Consider the following 24,871-nt stretch of genomic DNA (forward strand, 5'->3'; position numbering starts at 1 on the left):
AGGTGAAAAAAAAAAGATTGGCTACTCATATATTTTAAGGTTCCCAACAGGTTAACAATAATTAAGAAATGCCAAAGCAAGGTTATGAAAACTGGAGAATATTTTATATGTCTATATTTACAAAGTGGTGTTTTATTATACACAGTGAGATACAATTGTCCCAATCACAGATAATTACACAATTTTTTATTTGTGCAAATTTATGGGGTACATGATAAATTTTTTACATGTATACAATGTGTGATGATCAAATCAGGGCATTTAAGGTGTCTATCATCTGAGTACAGTGCATTTTTTAAGTACAGTCATCCAACTCTGCTATCAAACATTGAATGAATTCCTTCTATCTTTCTGTATGTTTGTACCCTTTGAGCTACTTCACTTCATCCTTTCCCTTTCCCCCCACTCACCCTTCCTAGCCTCTGTTATCTATTTTTCCACTATTTTTCCATGTGTTCAAATATTTTAGCTCCCACATATAAATGAGAAATGCAATATCTGTCTTTTTGTGCCTGGCTTATTTCACCTAAGATAACAACCTCCAGTCTTATCCATGTTACTTCAAATGACACAATTTCATAAATATAGAATGTATGAAAATAATTTGCAAATGTACTGTAAGTACTGTAGTCAATAATAGGACACAGGCTTAAACTTGGGGGATAAATGTCTTCTTTCACTCCTATGATTGTAGCTCAGAAACAGTATGAAATGTCTAATTTGGATGCTCTTCCCAATTGTGAGACCCAGTTAGATGGTCCTTCCAGTTGTGATGGTCCTTCCAGTTGTGATGGGCCCTGGATCTGATTAAGAATAGGAAGCCTTGGCAGGGGTCAGATCAGCAACTCACGATCCACCTGTTTTCCCCTCTACCTGGTCCCCACTGGACAGGCGCATCACAGGCTGCCTCAGTTTGGGCTCCTTCTAGAGCCAGGCTCAGCTGGAAATCTCCACCTGGGCACCAAGAGTGCCAGCTGCCAGCAGCCACCATGGCAGGAGCATTTGCTTATATTTCAGATCCAAATTCAAGGTGGGAAGACAGCCGCTCCTTCTGAGCAGTGATGCCAAGCCTTGCTCAATGTTCCCTAAGCGTCTCTGTCAGATGACTCACAAGGAACCTCTCCCGCTATTCCTCGACATCCATGGCAGTGGTCCTATTTTTAAAGGTGCCAGGCACCCTACATGCAGAGTGCTATAAAAATCCACATCTGAGCTTAAAAAACACCACCTCCAGGGGCATTAAAATAGAACTCAATGCAGAATCCTAGATTGTCAGTGCTGGCATGTAGTAGGTAACAGATGGCTGAACCCCGAATAGATACGGAAGAAGATGTACGGGAAAGTCAAGTGACTTGTTGGACATCATGGAGTTATGGGCAGAACTGGGATGTCAACTCAGATGACCTCACCTCCATTGAGTTATTTCCACAGTCTGTGCTGTATGTTAAGCTATAGGGACCCAATCCTACTGTGCTGGTTCCCATAGGAAGCAATGCTGAACTGCCAGTTATTCAAAATGGATGGGAAGGGAGGTCAGTGTTCTCTGAGGTGAGGCAGGGTGCTCTCTGTTCTAGCCTGGCCACATGTACTCGTGCAGGGAGAGAGGAAGCCTAGGGCCTGCTGTGTGAGGGGAGAACAGGCAGCCCACTTCTCTCCTCAATGTGGCCCCTTCATCTGGGCAACATTGGTGTGAAGGGAATGCAGGGAGGATCACAAGAGAAGCTTCTGTGAACAGCAGAGTCATGCTCCCAGGAAAGAAAAGGGAACCAAAGCCAACTGTTGACCTATCCTAAGGATGCTAAAGAAGCCTACGTTTGGTTTAAAAGAGAAATACTCATGGATCTAAATGAATGGTGGCTGTCAGGATCAGGCAGGAGGCCAGCTGCTACCTATTTTACATCCATTACGTCTTAGGTCAACAGTAGCCCTTCGACTCAAGGGCAGCTTGCTAGCTAGTTGCTGAAGCAGGATTCGAGATGAGTTATGTTTGACTCCAGAAATCCAGATTTCAAATAGCACAGGCCAGTGATGTAAGTTGAAGCTGAGGAGATAGGAACACGAACACAGGCCTAGTTCTCTGCCTGAGTTCCTGATTCACAGAAGCTGTTCGGTTGCACAACTCCATGTAAGTGCTGTTTTAGTCTGTTTTGTGCTGCTATGACAGAATACCTAAGACTGGATAATTTATGATAAACAGAAATTTCTTTTTTCACCATTCTGGAGACTGGGAAGTACACAATGAAGATATCGGTATCGGGCAAGAGCCTTCTTGCTGCATCATTATATGGAGGAAGGTAGAAAGGCAAAGAGAGGCACAAAGGAGCCAAACTCATTCTTTTATAGCAGCATTAATCCCATCCATGAGAGCAGAGACCTCATGGCCTAATCACCTCCCAAAGGGTCCACTTATCAATATTGTTATAATGGCAACTAAATTTCAGCATGAATTTTGGAAGGGACAGACATCCAAAGCATAGCAGGTGCTAATTCCAGTCTCCCTGTCCCTAAGCCACCATCATGTCTCATCGTAAAACCTGCAAAACCATAAACTGACCTACTCAACTTTCTCCTTGTCTGCATACAGTCTATAGGTAAGTGTGGCTACCTATAACCCTACCTATATCCTTAGCTTCCCCTGGCCCACCAAGTCATGCCTGAGCTGAGTTTACCTTCCTCCACTCACTATACCTCCCACACTGGCCTCATACAGCCTCCTTTTTCTTCTCTCAACATTATAAGTACTTTTCAGCTTCTGCATATCTGTGCCTCTACTGAGAAGCCCCTTTCCTCAGCTCTTTGTAGGCCTAACTCATTCTGATCCCCTATCCTCTCAGCTGAAATATCTCCCCTAGTTACCACCAGCCTATCATCCTGCCTCTAGCCCTCAGAGAACACCTGTCTTAATGTTTAAGTCTCTTCTGTGTTTCCCTGATGTTTATTTTGGTCTACCTCCCTCCCCTTTAATGTAAGTGAGCTCCTTGGGGCAGGGTCCTCATCTGTCTCCTCCCACCGTGGCATCCTTGTGCAAAGCAGAGAGCCTGGCAGCCCGTCCTGCTCACAAGTATTGGCCGAGTGAACATACACAGATCACGGAATTTTCTGGAGGAAAAGAACCCATGCGGTCTCTATTACTGGGCTGGATTTAATGTTGTAAGGTCATATCTTACAGCCAGTTACTGTCTTGGAAATCTCACTTTGGTTCAAAGTAAGCCCCAAAAAGCAAGCAGGAGACCTCTCTGCTCACAAAGACACAGGGACTTAACTTGGGCAAACCAGGCCCTGTCGCCTGGGAGGAGGCAGTCTCCACTCTGGGGGGAGCTCATCTTCCTCTTTACATCTCTGTTTCTAACTCTGGTCAAGGAGCCTCCTCCACTCAAGACAGGTTATTTTAAATGACTTCTAGCTGTACTCATGGACACAGAAGATGTCTCTCATGCACCCTTTCTCTCTGGAAATGCCATGTCCCTTTAAAAGAGTTTCCTGTCCTCAAGTCCTCTTCAGTGCCTTCCTTCCAGGCTTAAGGAATCTGTAACCATCCTCTCCCTGAGGTGGATTCTACACCATTCTTCCCAAGGTTGTCCTAATCCAAAGGGACCTTGATACTGAGCCTACTGAGGGACCAAGGCTCAGTCCTCATATGAATTTTGGCAATAGAAAGTTGGGGTCAGGGCTGGCGTGGGGCAGGGAATGGCTCTGGTCTCTATTCCAGAATGGCAGAGAGCACCCCTTGCCATGGGCAGCTGCATGCAAAGACTGCCCATCCACCACAGCGCTCACCGAGTGTGAGTGTGGCCAGCTCCACAAAAGTTCACTCCAAGACCAGAGCAATAGCTCCAGGAGCCTGCCTGCTTCTTGGTCCTGCCTTCCTTTTTTCACAGAGCATGGCATGACCAGGCACAGAATTGTGCCCAAATCTGTCCTTCCCAGGTCCTCCTATGCTCCACTCTCCCCCAATCTACTACCAGCTCAGCCTCCTGCAGCTGCGATCCCAGAATGCTCTTTCCAAAATGTTAAGAATAGATAGCACCCAATCGTGTCTCTCACACTAAAGCAAGTCAGTTCATCTTTCTGAGCAGGCTGGCTGAGGGGCAAACACGCTATACAGATGGAGCCCACTAAACAACTTCTTCTCCAGCTTATTTCTGTTTACTTCTGCATCCAACTTCCCTGGCCTGGAATGGTTTCCTTTAATATAGGTCCATGCTACATGTTCCACTAAAATGGTATCTGAAACCAGGGAACATATCCCAACCCAGAGTAATCTGGGCTCAGCAATGGTTAAGGACTACGTTTTGGAGACAGCTAGGAATACATACTTTTCTTCTAAGCAAACTGTTTCCTAAGCTCATTCTTCTGTGCTTGGGAATGGCTGAAGTTTTAGCTTAGACTGCTTGGTTTTAGCTTAGTTTCTACCTGGGTTAATGGGAACCGGGGTGTGTGGGATGTGTTCTAGCCTACGCTGGCCTTGGGGCTAGAAAACAGGGTAGTGAATGGGGCCTACTCAGCTAACTCAGTGGTTCCACTCAACAGAATCACCTGTTTTTAAAAAATCTCAAGTTTAAAAAAATGTATAGGCATGTATGCAGCAAGCAAGAGTATACATTGCTAAGGAATCTGTACCCACTGCTACATACTTTTGTAGTGCCATTTTGCAACAGCCAGCAAACTCAAAATACAAAACTCCTTGTCCTGACAAGGACATTTTTACTTCTAGGAATTTATCCTTTAAAAATATTATGCAATCATGAAAAAAAGAAGAGATGACTTTAAAACATTGTTCAATGTTTTTCATTGTTCAAACATTGTTCAGTGAAAAAGTCAGATGTAACGTTTTATGAACAATGGAGCACCGTTGGGTTAAATTCTTTTTTTTGTTTGTTTTTTTGTTTTTTGTTTTTGAGACAGTATGTCACTCTGTCTCCCAGGCTGGAGTGCAGTGGCTCTGCTCACTGCAATCTCTGCCTCCCGGGCTCAAGCAATTCTCTTGCCTCGGCCTCCCGACTAGCTGGGATTACAGGCATGCGCCACCACACTCGGCTAATTTTTGCATTTTTAGTAGAGATGGGGTTTCACCATGTTGGCCAGGCTGGTTTTGAACTCCTAACCTCAAATGATCCCCCTGCCTCAGCCTCTCGAAGTGCTGGGATTATAGGCATGAGCCACCACGCCCAGCCAGGGTTGAATTCTTTTAAAGATTATGCACACTTGCATAAGTGGCAAAAGAAAAATACAGGGGAGGAAACAGCATTCTCAACGTAAGTAGCTCTAGAGAAGGGGAAGCAGAAGCTTCTAACTTTTACTTTGTGTACTTCTATACTTTCTAAAATTTTCATAATCTGCATGTATTACTTCCACAATTTAAAAAACTACCCAAGCTCCAGATTCATCTCTTGGAGATTCTGATTGTGTAGGGTATTTGTATTTTTTTAAAAGTGCCATTGGTGGTTTAGCTTTACTGCCACGTTTGAGAACCACTGTGTATTCTAGAAGGTTGTGGGCAAGGCTAATAAAAATATGCCCATGGAAAACTCAAAGACACATTTCCCAGCCTCATGCACAAAAAGGAGAGGAAGAGATAGATATAATGAGAGATAGAGAGAGAGACAGAGAGAGAGAGAGAAAGAAAGAAAGGAGGACAATCCCACAGCAAAAAATATATTAAGTGAGCTGGAAAAAAAGGGAGGTTTAAAAAAATTAAAACCAGGAAACTCCAATCCCAAGATCCTGCCCCAAACCACCTCATAGAATCCCTGGGCCTAGACACAGATAATTACATATTAAGAAAATTTCTACCCAGAGTTGGTCTGTTAAAATACTCAAGTTATCGCCTTGATAACTTAGAGGACTGGAGAAGAGAGAACATCTGAACTCTGGGTTACCTGTTGAAAGCAGGCTTGGACAAGGTTTTCAGGGAAGAGATTTCGAATAAGGTCCAGGAAGGCATCCAGGCTGGACACTTCATCATTCTTCTTCCCAGGCCCCAGCTGCTTCTTGAGCTTGGGATTGCCTGGATGGATAGCCAAGACCAGAATGACCCCCAGTACTGCAGCAATGACGGTCGTGGACATGTAATACACCATGGCTCTCGTGCCCAAGCGGCCACTAGCCTTAGCATCCAGGCCTGACAACCCTGGATTGAAAAGAAATGCAGAAGGATTAATTCTATTACGTTTGTGCTAATGACCTGTGTCTACATTTCTATGACGTTGGCTTCATATTACTCAAATGTGTTAATGGTTGATTAAATCTCCTACTGTAGTCTTCCCTCAATATCCATGAGAGGGTTGGTTCTGGGACTCCCAACAGATACCAAAATCTGAGAGTGCCCAAGTTTCTTCTGTAAAATGGTGTAGTATTTGTATATAACCTATGCACATCCTCCTGTCTACTTTAAACCACCTCTAAATTATTTACAATACCTAATACAATGTAAATGCTATGTACATAACTGTTATACTATATTTTTAACTTGCATTATTTTGTATTTTTATTAGTTTTTTTTCTCAAATATTTTCAATCTGCACATGAGGGACTCACAGACATGCAGGGCCGACTGTACTGAATATTTGATCAATCCCATAGTTTATCATTCTATTATCCAGGGAGATTTTCAAGATTTTACAGAACTGGGAGAGTTGGAGATCCTCCTGTTTAGAGTTTACAAATGGTCTGTAACAAATTTATTGTCAGTCTGCAATAATGAGTTAAAATAAAGTTGAAGACATCCCATTTTTAATTCTGAGATTATTTCTTTCCACTTTTTTTTTTTTTTTTGGTCTTAACATCTCCTTTGTTTTATGAAGCGATGCTGCTGGTACATGCTAGTTTTTAACTTGTTTATTTATTTATGTTTTAATGTCCTCACTTGGAAGACTAAAAAGCTAGTAGCTCTGTGCCACACTCAAAATGTCTTTTGAATATATTACTGGTAACTGACATGGAGAGTCTGAGAATAACGATTTTGCCCAGTCCTCTCATTTCTCTGAGATGAAGCATGAAGATCCACATTCCCAGCCTCATGCAGGGATTAGGGAACACCCCGTGAAGCACCCTGCCAATGGTGGGCACTTCATCTATACCTAGGGAGGTTAGAGGAAATTCCAAGCAAATTCACAAAAACTCCAGCCCCACTGGGTTTTTTTCCAGTTGTTTCTTGAATGTGTTCACTTCCTGGTTTCAGTTCCTGCTTTTACCAGAAAGAGAGATTGAACCCCTTTTTGGGTGTCAGTCCTTTTTGCTATGGGGGAGGAAGTTACTGATGTGAGCTGCTCTAAATTAAGCTGACCCACGTGTGACCTACTTCTCTTTACAACCTAGTCTAATTCTAGCCGATGGGAGCTAGGTTTCCCCATCAAGTTGGCCAACGTATGACCTGTTAACAGGTGTAGAGAACATTTTCTCTGGTTTATAGAGGAGCACTGATGGTAAATGCACCCTTTCACTCAATCTAGCGCTGAATGATAAGATCCCACTTAGCCCCTAAGTGCCTGATCCTGAGTTCCAGCATTTCAGGTACTGGGGTCACTGGTCAACCAGCTGAAGCCTCAACCCAGCTCAGCCCCTGAATCTCCTGGAGTTACCAGAGCCTCACTCACTTCTTTCACGAGGTGGCCAGTCCAGGGGAACAACTTCTCCAGATCACTTAGCTGGCTGGTACCCAAATATGGACCAAAGCTCAGCTTCCTGCCCTTAACTCAGAGTTTAGTCTCCAAAGGGCATCAATTTATACCCTGTTTGAGCAATATTATTTGGTAAGGAGGAAAATACCAGTATAAGCCCACAGAGGAAGAACAAATTCTTTCAAATAAAGTAATTAATTATTTTAGTCAAAGATAATTGATGCTGGGACTCAGGATCTACACCTGTTAACAAATCATACATTGGCCAACTTGGTGGTAGTGAAAAATAAGTGAACATGATGCCACATATTAGGAGTACCTTTGTCCTGAAAAACTCAGAGGGCTTTCATACCTAGCATTTCATTTATTTTTAATGCCAACCTCCCTCAATTCCCAATTAAAATAGTAGATAATTTCCTTTTCCATCTATTACCTTTATCAGTATCTGAACAAAATATAATTTAGAAAGGGGAGAAAAGTAGACATTAAAAATTAAGGCCAGGTGCGGTGGCTCACGCCTGTAAACCCAGCACTTTGGGAGGCTGAGGCGGGTGGATCATGAGGTCAGGAGTTCGAGACCAGCTTGGCCAATATGGTGAAACCCTGTCTCTACTAAAAATACAAAAATTAGCCAGCCATGATGGCACATGCCTGTAGTCCCAGCTACTCAGGAGGCTGAGGCAGGAGAATCGCTTGAACCCATGAGGCACAGGTTGCAGTGAGCCGAGATTGCGCCACCGCACTCCAGCATGGGCAACAGAGGGAGACTCCATCTCAAAAAAAAAAAAAAAAAAATTTAAACCACTAGAGGTATCATCACTTGTAACATGTGGCTGTGTTTCCTTTTCTTTTCTTTTCTTTTTTTTTTTTTTTTTTTTGCTGGAGAGAAAGACAAACAGACTGACTAATCGATGGCAAGCTTTTATTTCTTTAGGGTTGATTATCCTCATTTCAGAGACGGGAAAACCAAAGCTCTGAAATGAAATGACATAGACGATCACATTCACTCAACCAAATTGAGATTCTACAGTTAATCAAAAGCCAGGGCAGGAGTATGACCCATGTTAGCCAGGCACTAGTGAGGTAGTCTTACCTGTGATTAAGCTGGAGATGATTAGAGGGAGAATGAGCATTTTTAGCATCCTCATGAGTATATCCCCTGGGAAGGCTATTAACATAACCACATCAGGGTGGATGGGAGATGCCAAGCGAAGAAGCCCTCCACACACTGCTCCCAGGATGACACCTAAAAGGAAGGGGAAAACAATATGAATTTATTTTTTGCCCTTGTCAAATGACTTACTCTAGACACTTATTTCAGCAACAATGACCTTTCTCATGCTTCTGCAGTATTAAATGATGAACAATGTGTAACAAAGACAACATTAGATAAGTGAAGCTGATTTTGATGACTAGCAAGAGAACTTTCTATACCTCCAACTATTCTTAAAAAGTCAACACACAAAGAGTCAAGGAGAACTCAAGCCTTTATGAAAGTGCACACTGGCAACTTGACTCCAACTTCTTTGAGGCTATTTGTCTACTTGGAGCCAGAAATTGTCTATAGAAATAAACTATAAGGGGCTGGGCACAGTGGCTTGTGCCTATAATCCCAGCACTTTGGGAGGCCGAGGTGAGTGGATCACCAGAGGTCAGGAGTTCGAGACCAGCCTGGCCAAAATAGTGAAACCCCATCTCTACTAAAAATACAAAAATTTAGCTGGGTGTGGTGGCGGAAACCTGTAATCCCAGCTACTTGGGAGACTGAGGCAGGAGAATTGCTTGAACCCAGGAGGCAGAGGTTGCAGTGAGCTAAGATGGTGCCATTGCACTCCAGTCTGAGTAACAAGAGTGAGACTCCATCTCAAAAAAAAAAAAAAGAAAGAAAGAAAAAGAAAAAAGAAAGAAAGAACCCACAAGGACAGATATTGCCTCCTTGCCCAGCTCAAGCTTGGCCACATGGCATGGCATTTAATGTGTGTCTTCTCATTGTAACTGGAGGCAAGATAAAAAGAACATTTAATTGACCAAGCTAGTGTGAATTCTATTTTTTTCTTCCCGTCTATTTTCTTTGGCTTCCAATAATTTCCTCATGGCTCACTCTCAAGGCTTGTCCTTGACTTCTATGTCCTTTTACATAGCTTTTAGATTGCTGATCTTATGGGAGCTCAAGAATGGACTCTAAGATATATAATTTTGGAGGAAACAATTTAGGCAGAGATGCTGGCAAGGATCTTTCACTTTACAGACTCAAAGATCCCAGAAGAAAAATTTTATATCTCTGCAAATGGGTGGCCAACATGAATGACCCTTTCAGAAACCACAAGTTGGGTCATAGTACCACTGGCCATAAGGGAGGGATGGAGTTCCAGGAATGCAGGCTACAGTGTTAATTCCACAGATGAGGAAGGAGTAATGTGGCTGAAAGCCTGATTTTTTTTCTTCTGCAGGTAAAAATCACACTCTCCAACTTCTTCAAGTCCTGTGATGAATTAGATGTGGTTACATGGCGGGTAAACTTTGGAAAACCTAAACATGCCTGTGGTTTCCTATTAAGTGAACTTAGCTGTGGTGAGCTCCCAGTCCTGATCCTGGGCCACTGGCAACGAAGGCATCTGTCTCAAAGGAAAGGCCGTGGAATGGAGGGGTTCAGGTAGGTGTGTGCAGGTGGGTGGGTGGGAAGGACAAGTTGTTCATTGCTTCTCTGTGAAACCTAAGTGAGAACTGCAGAACAAGGGAGGGATTGAGAAAGGAAATGGTGTGGTTGTCATTACAAGAAACTGTATATTGCCCCATTTTCAATCAACCCTCATGGGAATCTTAAGACCAAGATTGTATCAATAGCCTGAGAACAACCATCGCCTGGGTGAGGCCTGAAGCAGAGGAAGAAGAGGACTTGCAAGATGGAGCTGGAGCAGATCAAGGCATTGGGGCAAACATCTTCCACACTGACCTCTTTAGCTAATGTGCCCAAATTACCTAAATTAATGACGTGTCTGAAGAAGCTCAGACCTTGGGAGCAATTTTAGTGGGGTTTTGTGCAATACTTGTGCTTATCTTGATGCAGGTGGTTCTCTAAATGTGGTCCATGGACCAATGCTTTGGAACCACCTAGGTTTGCTAATATGTAGATTGCAGGACCTCATTTCAGGTGGCCCAAAGCAAAGTCTCCATGAGTACAGGAATCCACATGCCAACACTCTCACAAGATATTTATTTGCAAAAAATTTAAGAACTACTAGAATCCAAAGGAGAACAAATGGCTAGAGGAGGTAAGGAGGAAAATTATATCACTGAAGCCTGGGCAGACAGGGCCCTAGGCAAACCATGTGGCTTCCTTTCTGGTGGAAGGGCTGGCTGCTGAGACCAGCTGCCCCACAGAGCCAGGAGAGTCCCAGAGAAGAGGGGGCTGGGGGTGGGGTGGTGCAGGTACCTACCAAACACCGTCAGGGTGAGCAGCAGATTCTTCCCCAGCTTGTCACACAGGCGCAGGCCCAGGTGCCGGTGCTTGGGTTCCTCCGAGCCAAGATGACTGTCGTGCATTCGCACTTCCACCTGCTTGGGCATATTGTTGGCACTGGAACAGAAGTGAAGGCAGAGATTAGAGAGACTGGCACCTCCCCTATACAGTTTCAGGGGCTCAACTAGTAGGAACCTCTCCAGGCACAGTTGGAATCTGGAACCATCTGCAGGAAAATAAAAGTAAGTGTGACTCAGGGTCACCTATAAGCAGGACAGTAGGACACACTGAGAACTGATGTGGATCCTCCCAGTAAAGGAAAGGAACACCGCATGCAATGGTAGGATCTTCCAAAGAGTTGCCCCCCGTGGTAACTTGGGGAAGGAAGTTACCATGTTACAGAGCCTTTACTTGAGTCTTGACCAAAGTTGCAAAGGCTAAAATAGAGATCCAAATCCAGATAGGTCTGGCTCCAAAGCCTGAGCTATTTTGTTCTTGTAACAACAGTAAAAAGGTGACTTTTTCAGGAGAGTAATACTTGAGTTACATCAACATTAAAATGTCTCCAAGCTCAAGCCTTCCCCAACCTGACATGTAAACGTCACAAACACTGATTATCCAAGCTTTATTTCTTTTTTGGAAAAGATAGTTTATCTAGTAAAAAAATAATAATAATAATTCAACGTATTGTGGCTTTTAAAAGGCCACCTACATTATCAGGACTGCTAAACTGGCAAGAGCTAATACCACTTAGAGTCCAAGAAGTATGGCTTTAAGAAGTATTTTGATCACCTCCAGCTATGGTTGCAGCCAAGCCCTTTTCTGGGTCAACCTCAGGTAAGCCTAAGCCATCCTGGGAGTCTGCCCAAAGGAGCCCTTGCTGGGGTAATGGGCGTACTTCTCCTTCCTCAGCTTTGTCACTTCCCAGGCCAATAAGATTCCAGATGTAAGCTTGGGGATTGCCATAGGGAGGCCAATTTTTCACTTTGATATCTTAGAACATTTTTTTTCGCTGCTATTTACAATCACCATCATTTGATAAAAGAAAAAAAATAAGCCTTTCACACCTAGAAAGAGAGGTGTCTCTGAACAGATGACAGTGCTTTCAAGACAGGGAGGTGTTGCGTTATCCAGATAGTCTTGTCATAGACTGGAGAAAACTCCCTTTGGAACCAACACCAAGCTGCAGACCAGTGTTTTGGAATAACTGGTTATAATGGGAATAGTGTAGGTTTTGGAGTCAGAGGGCCTTGACTTCAAATCCTGACTTCAACTCTTGCTAGCTGTGTGGGGTGTAGAAAGAAATGCCTGATGCCTACTTCATAAAAATTAAACAAAAATTTGCTAGCATAGTACCTTTCTCCAGTGCACACAAAGAAGAGACGTATAACACCCATCAACTTCATGACAAGGATGACATTTTGTTCAGGGGGCTTACCCACTTGCTCTGCCATTCTAGCAAGACACCAAGAACTTAGCTTCCAGTCTCAGAGTTAAGACCTGGAACCCAAATACAACTACTTGCTTTTTCATAACAGGCTGCTTAATATACTTGCTACCCAAATGTTTTAAAATTAGGAATAACATTGCATGACCAGATGAGAATGTTAGTCAAAATATAGGCTTCTTAGTCTCCCCTTAATGGCCTAATTTTCTATTCATCTAGTTAATTTCTGAGGCAACTTCTGGTTTCCTGACATATGTGTGCAATAACAATCCCTCAGACCATCTGAAAAAGAAAATAGGGTATGACTGCTCACAGCAGTTGGGTGAGGGCCTTTCTGATCAGTGAGCAACAAATATCACTTCCTCCCCTCGCCAAGTGAAACAGACAGAAAATTCATTTTACAACACAGCAGGGGGAAATGATCAAAATGACCTTTTTAACGTGGATAGACCACATTTCTGTGTTTGCAGTGGGATCTTTTTCCATTTTTAAACATGTCTCCAGCAAGTAATCTGAAGCTCTAAACCAGGAAATGTCAAACAAAGAATGGAGGTAGTATGCGTTCTGAAATGGTGAATGTATTTCCTTAGCCAGCTCTTGGCAAAACTCTCCAGTCCCCTTGAGATCATTAATCTCCTTGCCTTCTGCTTCATGTGAATCCCTCCTGCCATTGAAATGAGAATCAGGCACATGGTTGGTATTCAAGTAAAACTAGGAAGTATTTAAAGCAACCATTCTGGCAAGATCCATATGATGTAATGGAAGCGTCAGGCATCAAAACAGCCATGTCAAAGTGAAAACACACAAACATTAGGTTAGCATACACACCCAACCTGGCAACGTGGTTGGATGCCTGTGCCACACATTTCTTTGTTGTACAAAATTGCTGCTTCTTTAATGGTTTGTTTTTTAGGCCATAACAAAATGTCCCTGAAGCCCTGAATCAAAACAGCCACATCAAAGTGGCTACATCAAAATACTATAAACCCACAAATATTTATTGAGAGAATTCTCGTGAGTTACCCTCTTGGAATTAAACAGATATGGAAGACTTGTAAGAGTTCTTGATGTTTGCACATAGAAAATAATTTTTAAGGTAATTCAGGGACTCAGCTCGCAGCTGGAAACACAGAGTCCCCCAAGAACTCTTTGTAAAAATTCTGACTAATCTAAAAATTCCAACTATTCTAATTAGTCTAACTAATCGCTACGTCTCCCAGAACACAAACAGAGACTGACATGGGAACTATCATATAGTATAGCATGATAGAATATTATATAATATACAGCTGCTTCTAAGACTATATACCTTTAGAATAAGATATAAGTTTTAAAAAATGTGTTCACACAAACAGCTATATAAATGCTGATTGCAAACACACCGGGTAACAGTGACAATAACAGGCATAACTTATATTTATTGAGTGTTCTCTATGTATCAGACACTATACTCAGTAATGGGTATGGTACAATCTTTACTCTTAAAGAGCCTTTACTCAGAGAGGAAACATAAAGCACATTGTACTGTAATTGTCTGCTTTATGTACAGGCCATGAGCAAGCTTGCAAAGGAGTCTATGGGAAATCATAAGAACAATGCCTAACCCAGTTTCAGGGAAGAAGAAGGGATGTTCAAGAAGGGGTCCCAGAAGGGGCCGAGACCTGAGTCAGCTCTTGAAGGATGGATTTAATTTAAATGCCTACATTCTCCACCAGTCTATGAGCCCCAGGAGGGCAAGATTGTGATCTTTAACACCTAGTCCTGAGTGCTTAATCAATGTTTGCCAAGAGAAATTGAGAATTGAAAAGCAGCTCTAAAAGGGCCCCTTGCTTGCCCCTGGGAATAAGGCCCTTCTGCAGACAGACTGGCAGCATGCCACTTCAGTCAGATTTTGACCATTCTTGCATTTATTCCACAAATTTCTAGTGGGCCCATATTACAGGCACCATACTGTTGTTGATGTTAAAGATGTTGCAATAAACAAAAAGACAGAGCCCTTGATATCAGGGAGTGTGCACTTTAGTGAGAGAACAAATACATGGATAAATACATTTTAAGTAGTGAGAAGTGCTCAGAGGGGGGTTGTATTAGTCCATTCTCACTCTGCTAATAAAGACATACCCGAGACTGTGAAATTTACAAAGGAAAGAGGTTTGACTCACAGTTCAGCATGGCTTGGGAAGCCTCAGGAAACTTACAATCAAATCATGGTGGAAGGGGAAGAAAACGTGTCCTTCTTCACATGGTGGCAGCAAGGAGAAGCGCCAAGCAAAAGGGGGAAAAGCCCCTTATAAAACCACCAGATATTGTGATAACTCACTCACTATCACAAAAACAGCATGAGGGTAACTGCCCCCATGATTCAGTTATCTCCCACGGGGTCCCTTCCACGACACATGGGGATTGTGGGAGCTATAATTCAAGATGAGATTTGGGTGGGAACACAGCCAAACCATATCAAGGGTGAAGGAGAAGGATAGCAGTGTGTGGGGAGGCAGCATGATTTTGTATCAAGTGTCCAGGGAAGGCGTCTGTGATGAAGGGACATTTGAATAGAAACCTAGAAGAAATGAGGGGTTTCCTCAAGTATTTTATGCAATCTGTCTAGAGCTTAGCAAATAAATGGAACATACACAATTTGGAAATCTGTCTTACTACCTAGATCCTAAAGCTCCCACCCTGATGCACACTCTGGGGTCCACATGTTGATTTTTACATGGATTCAAATGAATATGTAATAAGTAATGCTGGGCCCTATCACCATCATGAATATTATGAGGGTTTAAATGACTATTTCAGCGCCCCCTAAGAGATATGGTTACCAGGAAGAGGTGAGTTGGATACAGGTGGAAAGCCTAAGGTCACAACAGCCAGCAGGTTTGCTCCCACGGCAATGAGCAGAAAGTGCCAAATCTGGTCTGGGAAGTCCACCAGATACACAGTAAGTCATGTCCAGTGTGCACACTTACCCCTTTACTAATATTCCCTTCCTATGTCCTGTGGCTGTGCACACAGAACAAAGCAATAAAACCCAGGTTGGATTTGGGTCCACCAAATCCCTCGAGGCTAATGCTCTCTGATGCTGCCCACCATCTGTGTTTCTGCTTGAGTGCCTCCTAAATTGAGGAATATTAGCAATGCAATGCCTTAATGTTGGAAGTTCCAGTGCGCCAACTCAGGCCGATCTCTCAAATGGCCTCCACTGCCTAACAAAGTAAGGCCATGTGATGGGACAGCTGTTGGGATAATTAAAAACTTTTAACAATGAGCCCATAATTTCCTTCAGCCTTAGCCTCTCCATTGAATTATTTAAACAGCTGTTAATATTGCAATCTCTGCCCAGTTCTTTCTCATGCAAATCCACGTGAGTCCTGTTTCAAGGCAAGCTCAGCTTATCGTGCAAATCATCCTCTGTGACTCAGAAGGGAACGTGTAATGGGGCTAACGCTAAGTTTTAAACTATTCTCAGAACCTGCTTTTCATTAGCATTCGATTTCCCTTGCTTTGCCAATAGCCTGTAATAATAGGCTCATTAGATGTGGTGTTGGATTCAGATTTCCTGCTGCACACTTCAGTGTCACCTTAGCTGGCACCAAACTCTTTTTCCCACTTTCACTGATTTGATGAGGTGGCAACAGAACACTCCCCAGGGAGCCTAAAAGCAACTGGTGTGTTTCTCCTGGAGGATGTGAGGTTTGCAATGGGCTTCACCCACCTGTCCTTCCACTGCTGACATCTAACCTCTCCTCCCTGGCCCCAGGCTTCAGGATCTGGAGAGGTACTGGGGAGATAAAGATGTCCAGAGATTGCCCTACTGGAAGACACTAGGTCACCCTAGAATCAAGAACAAAAACAGTGCTCACTGCAGGGCCTCTCCCGTAAGACAGTTGTTGTATTTGGATAAGAATGCTGGAAATACCTGTTGCATCAGCTCGAGCACCAAGAACCAGGAGGCAGAGATTTCAGCTTTGATTGTCCCACATCCAGGGTTTCCCCCAGCTCCTTGAAGAATGCCACCCCTGCTTTAAAAGGGCCTGAAACTCTAAGACTTTCTGACATTTCCAACAGCCTGCAAATCCCTCCACCCTTCCTAGATCCTGTAAGACCTGCCTTAACTATGTCAAAGATGTTTACCAACCAAGATGTCAGCCTCTCTCTGACAGATACCATGTTGTCACAGATCCTGCAAATGAAACTTAAAGGGTGACAGCCTCCAAAACCTCCTTCAGTCCCTTCTTCTATTCATTGTGTCTTCACAGTGTTCATTTGCTAAATCACAGAATTACTTTCTGGTCCTGCTGGTGAGGCACTCCAGACTTCACAAACCTCTTTTCTATAGCTTCTTCCAGTCCATTCGAGGGGCTGGTTAAAGAATACAGTTTATAGCTATCCTGAATCATGATGGTATTGGGCCAGGATAGGACTGGAAGTCAGGAAGTCTGTGTTCTAATTCCAGGACTGCTGCTAAATGGGTGTGTCAGGGGAAAAGTATGAGGATAAAATGGATATAACGTTACCTTCTGTGATCAACAGACAGTAGGGTAAACTGCTATGAAATGGTAAAAACACGTTCTTAATGTAAGATATCAATAAGGTTTAAGTATCAATTTTAGCCCATTTTTATTTTTTAGGTCCCATTCTCTTAATCTGTAAAATAAGAGGGTTGAATTGGAAATTCTTTAACGTTTAAAATTCTGTGATTCTCTAATTCTCCAGGTAGGGAAAAGGACAGTAACAGCATTCAGTTCTAGAGATGTGGATTCCATTCTAGGTACCCACGATGGAATAAGCTTAGAGCTGACCATGAAGACAAGTCATTTCATTTGCCATGAGACAGCTCAGTAGCTATACCACAACCCTCACAGGGAAAGGTAGAGATGAGGACAAACCAACAGCAACAATAACAACAACCATTTCTTGTTGTTTTTGTGTTCCTTTTAACCTTTCCTATCTGTTACGGAAGCATGTTTTTCTAGGGCCAATAAAGCTGGGTTGGGATGAAATTCAGTACACAATTCAGACGTGAGCATCTTCTAATTCCTCATCCATCCTTCACCCATTCTCAGGTCTAGATTTCTAACATGGGCAGGTCAATGCCTTGGGAACACAGTCAAACAGGTAAACTGGCATTGGGACCAGCAAAGTGCTAAACTTACCACTAAGTCATTGAGAGACCACCTACATCAGGCACAGTCAACTTCTGTGGAACTGGTGAGGTGGCACTCAGAAAAGACAAGATGAGAAATCAAAGGAGAAGAGCCTTTTTTTCCATATTGCTTCCTAAGCACAGTGGCCCAAGCCAGCTAATTCCATGAATGGCAGGTATACAGCCAGTGGAGCCTTCAGGTGTCTACACACAAGTTGCAAAGACGAAGTAGCAGGAGACAAAGTTTTCAAGGGATCAATAAAAGTTGTATTTGTTTGGCTCAGAAACAGATGTTAAAACACCAGCTCTGATGAGTAACTGTCAGAAGGCAAGTTGGTGGAATGCAATCACATAATTACATGGCCATTGATTCTTGGTTAAAATGTCTCTTTTCTGGCAGTGGCTGAGACAAGACATTTAGTCGTTTGAACAAACCATGCAACTCACTGGGTCATTACAGAGCTCCAGTGAGATAATATCTATGAAAGCACTGATACAGTATCTGATATATAGTAGATACTCAATTTTAATATCCTTTCTTCGTCTGAAATCCCTCATATGATGCAAAATGACCAGTAAGAGAGTTTACTCACTGTTGAGTTTTAGTAAATCTCCTTGCCAATACATTGGTGCTGGTGCTTTTTACAAACAGAAAGTCCCAGAGGGTCCAGAGTGGGTGGGGGCCTGGGAAGGTCCCACTGCCATCAGCCTCCCTATGATGGAATGACTGGATAACCTCTCAGAAGACATCAGGAGTACAACCTTAAGGATATGGCCTCTGGACTTCTGTGAAATCCTTCCCCAGGCAGAGACTTAGCCAGCTTTGACCCAACAAATTTGCTTGTTTCCAGATAGATTCACCACCCCAAACAGAAATAAGACACCAAGTAACAATGAGCCTCCAGGGCCCAATGAGAGACTGGGGTGGGGTGTTTGATCATCTCAAATTGGGAACCTCTTCTAAAAATAAAGATTATTCCATGGCCCAGGAACATATTGGCCAGCCCAGTCCCCAAAGGCCTGTCAATTCTGAAGTAATGGCTACCCACCTCTGGTTCGTGGAACAACATGAAAATACATTTGATAACTTCACACAACATCAACAAGCTGAGGAAGATTCACGTGGCATGCACTCTGGGTTTTGAGCCAGGGGCAACTTGGCCCCTTTCCAGATGAATAAGCCAGCTTGCCTTGAAGCAAACCATCTCTGCTAGCTAAAACATCCTCCACCCACCCTCCAACCCAGCCTTCTTAGACTGACTTTTATTCCTTCCAAATAACTCAGGAATGACTTCCCTCAGGAAGCCTTTGATGACTCCCAGGTTTGCTTTGTAGACGCAGTTTACCATGTCGCCTGTGCTCTCAAGGCATTTTTCACAGTTTACTTGTATGTTTTCCCCACTAGAACATGATCACTTTGAGGACAAACTGTGTCTTATTTGTCTCTGTCTCCACCATGCCTAGCATCTTCCTGGCACATAGTAGATGCTCAATTAGTTCATGTTGCCTGAAGGAATGAATGAATGGATGCTTAGGTTAAAATATGTTCTTGTCACAGGTTCTTTGTGACACTCCATTATAAGAGGTAGTGGTCCAGCAGGCTAACAAATCTGAGAAGAAGAGAGAAATGAGAGAAGGAAGATCAGAAATGGTTTCAAGTGGGGAAGTCACGTCCTGTAAAAAGCAGGCGGGCCGGGTGCAGTGGTTCATGCCTATAATCCCAGCACTTTGGGAGGCTGAGGCGGGTAGATCGCCTGAGGTCAGGAATTTCAGACCAGCCTGGCCAACATAGTGAAACCCTGTCTCTACTAAAAATACAAAAAATTAGCTGGGTGTGGTGGCAGGCGCCTGTAATCCCAGCTACTCGGGAGGCTGAGGCAGAAGAATCACTTGAACCCAGGAGGTGGAGGTTGCAGTGAGCCGGGATCACACCATTGCACTCCAGCCTGGGCGACAAGGGTGAAATTCTATCTCATAAAAAAAAAGAGGGAACACCTGCATTGGGAAAACCAGTGTGTAGCAGAAACGGGCAGCATCACAGCAGGTCTGGTTCTTTTCTGCTGGTGGTTGTGATCCACCTGCCCTGACCAAGGATGGTGGCCTCAATGCTCCCAGCACTCTTGAGGGAAGATGGAACGAGGAACCACTCTAGGTTCACCCAACAAGGCCTTTGGGGAAACTGATGAGGACCCGGGAAGATGCACTTGTCCGTGAAGGCTATCTTAGGACCCAACTACCAAGCATCAACATCTCTAAATTGGACCCTCCAAAATGTGGTCCTTCTGCTAGAAAGCATGAGTACTCATTCCCCTTCCAAGAGCCACTGGAACCCTGAGCTTGAGGTTAAAAGAGCTCAGGATTTGGCCCTCAGGCCTGGGAGGTTCTTCTAGCCTCTGAAGTTTCTCAAACTGAGCCTTTCCAATCAGTCTCCCAGACGGGAGTGACTGGGATGTTGACTAAGAGGTGGTTTAATTAGCTGCAGCACCTTCAGGCACTAGGCAGAAACTGGGTGAGGTGCTGTATACCTTAGCCAGGACTGGGTCTTTTTATCACACTTTACAATTGCTTTTCTTCAGGGCAGTCTGTCTCTTTTTTCTTCCTTCTAGACTGAGCAGCCAACCAGGCAATGTAGCATCAATCCCAAGCAAGAAGGCAAGTCACTACCATGACCTTGCAAATTGCAAGATTTACCATGGCAGGCATTCAAAACGCCACACAATTCTTTTGTGAGATGATGTTTAACAGCTTCCTCAAAGGTTCCCTGGAGACCTTCAAAGTCACCCACTTCTGGCTCCCAGAGACCCAAATTTCCTCCTTGAGAGAACTATCCCTTTGGATTCCACCCAAGGACCCAGATTTAAGCCAGAAACTCATGGAAAAAGCAACCCATTCACTGACACCTTAGTGTAAAGGAGATTCTCAATCCATCCCCCAAAATGGAATTGTCTGGAGGAGCCCCTTAATATAGGTCCTGGACAGAACCATATCTGGAAGCCAGACAAAAGGAGATGTCAAAACATAAATGACGTAAACTTTGCCAACTGCATACCATTGCCAGGATCAGTCTTGAAGTCAACCGTGCTTGAAATTCTGAGGCCTCCACAGCGTTTCTTGAATGCTAGCAATTTTATTCTCCTTTTTTTCCTTTTTAATCCAGATGCTCATTTCACATGAGTGTGCAGTTTGTGGAAATTAATCACACCATTCATGTAAGATTTGTGTGCTTTTCTGTCTGAGTGCTAAACTTGAGCTAAAGTTGAAAAATAGGCAAATTAAATTGTGGTGTTAGAAGTAAATACATATAGTATATCTATCTTTGGCCCTAAATGGCTGATTCCCATACTGGTGGATTTCCCAGCAAAAGAACAGGTACTAATTTTGCCCAAAGAACACCTTATGCTTTGGGAACATGTAAACATCTCCTTCAGATGAGGCAAAACAGCGGGGCCTTAAGGTAGTCCAGGTTATAACAGAGTGACCTCACTGGCCAAAGAAGAAGTTTGTGGCCTTCATCTTCCTTCTACTCTTCCATGCCCATAACAGCAAAAAACTCTCATACATTTCCTTTCTTGTCTTCCATAACAGGAACCCAAGCAGGCTCTTCTCCTTGTGTTCATCTTTCAATCGTAAACAATAACCAACATTTCATCAGTTTAACTTTCTAACAAATAAGCTAATAATAACATTTGTGTGGTTTATAAAGCATTTTTGCATTCATCAAGAGTTAATGACATCCCTGAGAGGGAAGGATTATTCTATCTTAGAAATGAAAAGACAGAAGCTCCAGAAGATTCTGAAACTTGCCCAAGCTCATGAAGCTTGGAAGTAGCAGAGTTAAACCTGTGCTGTGGTTCTGCAGCAAAGTTAAACCTGTGCTGTCCTTTGCCTTTGAGTCCAGTGTTTTATGGGTATACTCTTTCTAGGGGTATTTGCAGAGCAATGGACATGTTAGAACTACCATCTACACCAAGGCACTAGGTAGCTACTTATGAGACTTGCATTCTAGCACATGGAGAGAGAAGATAGAGAGAGGAAGTGCTGCTAAATGAGAGAAAAGGCAAAGTGAGCTCTGGGGAGCTATGGCCTTGTTGTCTGTCTTGGACAATATATGCTGCTGGTGCCATGGCCCCAGATGTACCATCATAAGAAAATGGCATCCACTCAACTGACTCCTCCCTTCAGGCAACGAGGGCACACAGGAACCATCCTATTCCCACTGACTCAGCCAGCACTTGCTGCTGTGAAATAACCTCAAGGGTTCACTCCAACTCTGGTTCTTCACCGGGAAGGACTCCCCCATCAGAGGGACCCTAATGTCTGGTAACTGGTAATAATAAGAATAATGATGGTGACAATAATGATGACAGCAGCTAACATTTACTCAAAACTAACTTCACACCAGGTATTTTTCTAAGTCTTCTTATATATGAACTTATTGATTTCTCACAATAACCTCAGGAGATAGGTACTACTATCAGCAACTTTTACTGAAGGAAAAATGAAGTCATTGAATGGTTAAGTTACTTGCTCAATGTCACAAATGTAATGGAAGGTAGAGCTAGGATTTGATCCCTGTCAGTCCTGGACTTGGAAAAACTGGTCAGCCCATTCTCCCTCCAGCCTGAGAAAACTTGCTCTTTATATTAGGCAATTTCATGCTAGCAATAGACATTGACACTGAACATTTGGCCAAAAGAGTGATTTTGCTGTCGGGGGATGGGAAGGATCCCAAAGAGAAGAAAGTTAACACCTAGTCCAAACCAGAGCCTGATCCAAGAGCTACATACAACAGTCATGGAACCCTAGAATTTCTGGACTAGAGAGGCTTCCTGTCCCCTCTCAGCCTCTGGACAAATGATTATCTGGTCTAGTGGCCCCAACTCTGTCTCTGGATCACTTGTTAAAAATACAGATCTCCAAAACTTATGTCCACACAAAACACTGCACAGGGATATTTATAGCAGCTTTATTTATAATTCCCAAAACTTGGAAGCAACCTAGACATCCTTCAGTGGGCAAATGGATAAACCATGGTACATGCAGACAATGCAATATTATTCAGCACTGAAAAGAAATGAACTATCTATCCAAAAAAAGACATGGAGGAAAAATAAATGCATATTACTAAGTGGGAGAAGCCAATTTGAAAAGGCTACATACTGTATGATTCCAACTATATGACATTCTGGAAAAGGCAAAACTATGGAGGGGCATGGTGCTGAATAGGTGAAGCACGGAGGATTTTTTAAGGCAATGAAAATACTTTGTATGTTACTATAATCGTAAATACACATCATCATACATTTGTCCAAACCCATGAATGTACAACACCAAGAGCCAACCCTAATGTAAACTAAGCACTCTGCATGATAATGAGGTATCAATGTAAGTTCATCGTTTGTGATAAATGTACCACTCTGGTGGGTGATGTTGACAGTTGGGGAGGCTGCACCTGAATGTGAGCAGGGGTATATGGGAACTCTCTGTACTTTCCACTCAATTTTCCTGTAAAACTAAAACTACTCTTTAAAAAACAGCATATTAAATAAAAACAAACAAAACAAAGCACAAAACAGATCTCCAAGCCCCATCCCTGAATATTCCAATTCATCACATCTGGATGGGGCCTAGACCTCTGGGCTTTTGCAAAAGCACCCAGATGACACTGTTGCAGCTAATCCACATACCAATGTCTGGTCAATGCCTGAACAGTTGCAGTGCAGGGCAGCTTATCACTTCTACTCTAACCATCCCGCCGTTGGATAGCTTTGACTATTAAGAAGCCCCTACTTTATGGTGAGCCTATATCTGTTTCCCTGCAGCTTTTACCCACAGGTTATTTTTCTATCCTGTGGAGCTACCTAATAATAACAGTTACCATCAGACAATGTACTGGATGCTTTACATGCGTTATTTCATTGACTTCCCACAACACTCTCACAAGATAGCTACTATTATTAGTCCTTCTTTATAGATGAAAAACTGGAGGTCAGAGAGAGGAGCACATTTGCTCCAAGTCAGGCAGTTGGTGAGTAGATGAGCTGGGATGGCAACCCAGCTTGGCCTGAACAAGGTGCACACACTTAATCACGACACTTACAGAAAATGAAGCTGAATCCCTTCTCCATCTACCAACCTTTGAGGCATATGAAGTTTCTGCTCAGGGTTTTCTCTTCTCCAAGTTTGTCACTATCCTGGTTAAAGCACCTCAAGCTACTTACTTGCCTGTGCCTCCCAGACCTGCACACAACCTTCCAGGTAAGGGCTGGTCACTTCCCCACTCCCCTAAGCCCATCAAAGACTACCTTTCTCACTTTCAACCTCCAGCACATCAGATTCTACCAGAGCTGAGGCTTCTGCCCTGCCTTTGAAAAACTGAAGGGCATAGGTAATTTCACAGTAAAGAAAGAAGGTGGTAGGGAGTACTGGTAATGAATAGAACCATTTATTGACTTTTTATTCTGTACCAGTGATAGGTGGAGTAATGCCCCAACAAATGTCCATGTCCTAATCCCCAGAACCTGTGGATGTGTCAGATTACATGGCAAAGGGGCTCTAAGGCTGCAGGTGCAAAGAAGGTTGCTAATCAGCTGACCTCAAGATAGGGATATGCACCTGAATTCTCCAGGTGGGACCAGTGGAATCACAGGGGTTCTTATGCATGAAAAAGGAAGGCAGAAAAGAAAGAACTGGAGGATGGCAGCATGACAAAGACACAGCCCAATGTTGCTGGATCTAAAGATAAAGGAAAGGGCCAGGAGCCAAGGCATGTGAGAAGCTTCTAGAAACTGGCAAAGGCAAGGAAACAGACTCCTCCTCTGAGCCTCCAGAAAGGAATGCAGCCCTGCTGACACCTTGATTTTAGCCCAGTGAGACCCAACTCAGACTTCTGGCCTCCAGAACTATATGATAATAAGTTGTCTTGTCTTAAGCCTCTTGATTTGTGATCATTTGTTACTGCAACAATGGGAAACTAATGTAGTACCAGACCTTATGCTAAGTATTTTCTACACTATCTCATTTGTTGTTTACAAAAAGCCTCAGCAGAAGGTGATAGACATAGAGAGTTTCCTGTCCACACCCACACCTCTGCTGCTTCTAGAAATCTGCTCAGAGAAGCAGCATGCTCAGCCAGACACTGCTTCTCAGTCTCCCTTCCTGAGATGTAGGCTGAAGTGTTCTGCTCCTCCCTTCCTCAC

The 24,871-nt window shown here is 43.3% G+C and overlaps 1 protein-coding gene across 6 annotated transcripts in view; it reads right to left on the minus strand.

The window, feature by feature from the left end:
- The window catches only part of SLC1A2 (solute carrier family 1 member 2), a 168,404-nt gene that overhangs the window by 54,848 nt on the left and 88,685 nt on the right, over positions 1 to 24,871 (minus strand). For 4 of the 6 annotated variants that reach the window (XM_063608391.1, XM_063608395.1, XM_003830368.5 and 1 more), the window contains exons 2-4: positions 11,057 to 11,196; positions 8,713 to 8,865; positions 5,880 to 6,130 (exon numbers count right to left, since the gene is read on the minus strand). In XM_063608391.1, the coding sequence (XP_063464461.1) occupies positions 5,880 to 6,130; positions 8,713 to 8,865; positions 11,057 to 11,186 (534 nt within the window). In that variant the 5' untranslated portion in view covers positions 11,187 to 11,196. Of the gene's footprint in view, positions 1 to 5,879; positions 6,131 to 8,712; positions 8,866 to 11,056; positions 11,197 to 16,241; positions 16,361 to 20,721; positions 20,894 to 24,871 lie in introns of those variants that run through there. The other 2 variants (XM_063608392.1, XM_057299138.2) reach the window with 2 other exon arrangements.

This window comes from Pan paniscus, chromosome 9 (assembly GCF_029289425.2).
Source record: "Pan paniscus chromosome 9, NHGRI_mPanPan1-v2.0_pri, whole genome shotgun sequence".
In the NCBI taxonomy this organism is placed as follows: Eukaryota; Metazoa; Chordata; class Mammalia; order Primates; family Hominidae; genus Pan; species Pan paniscus.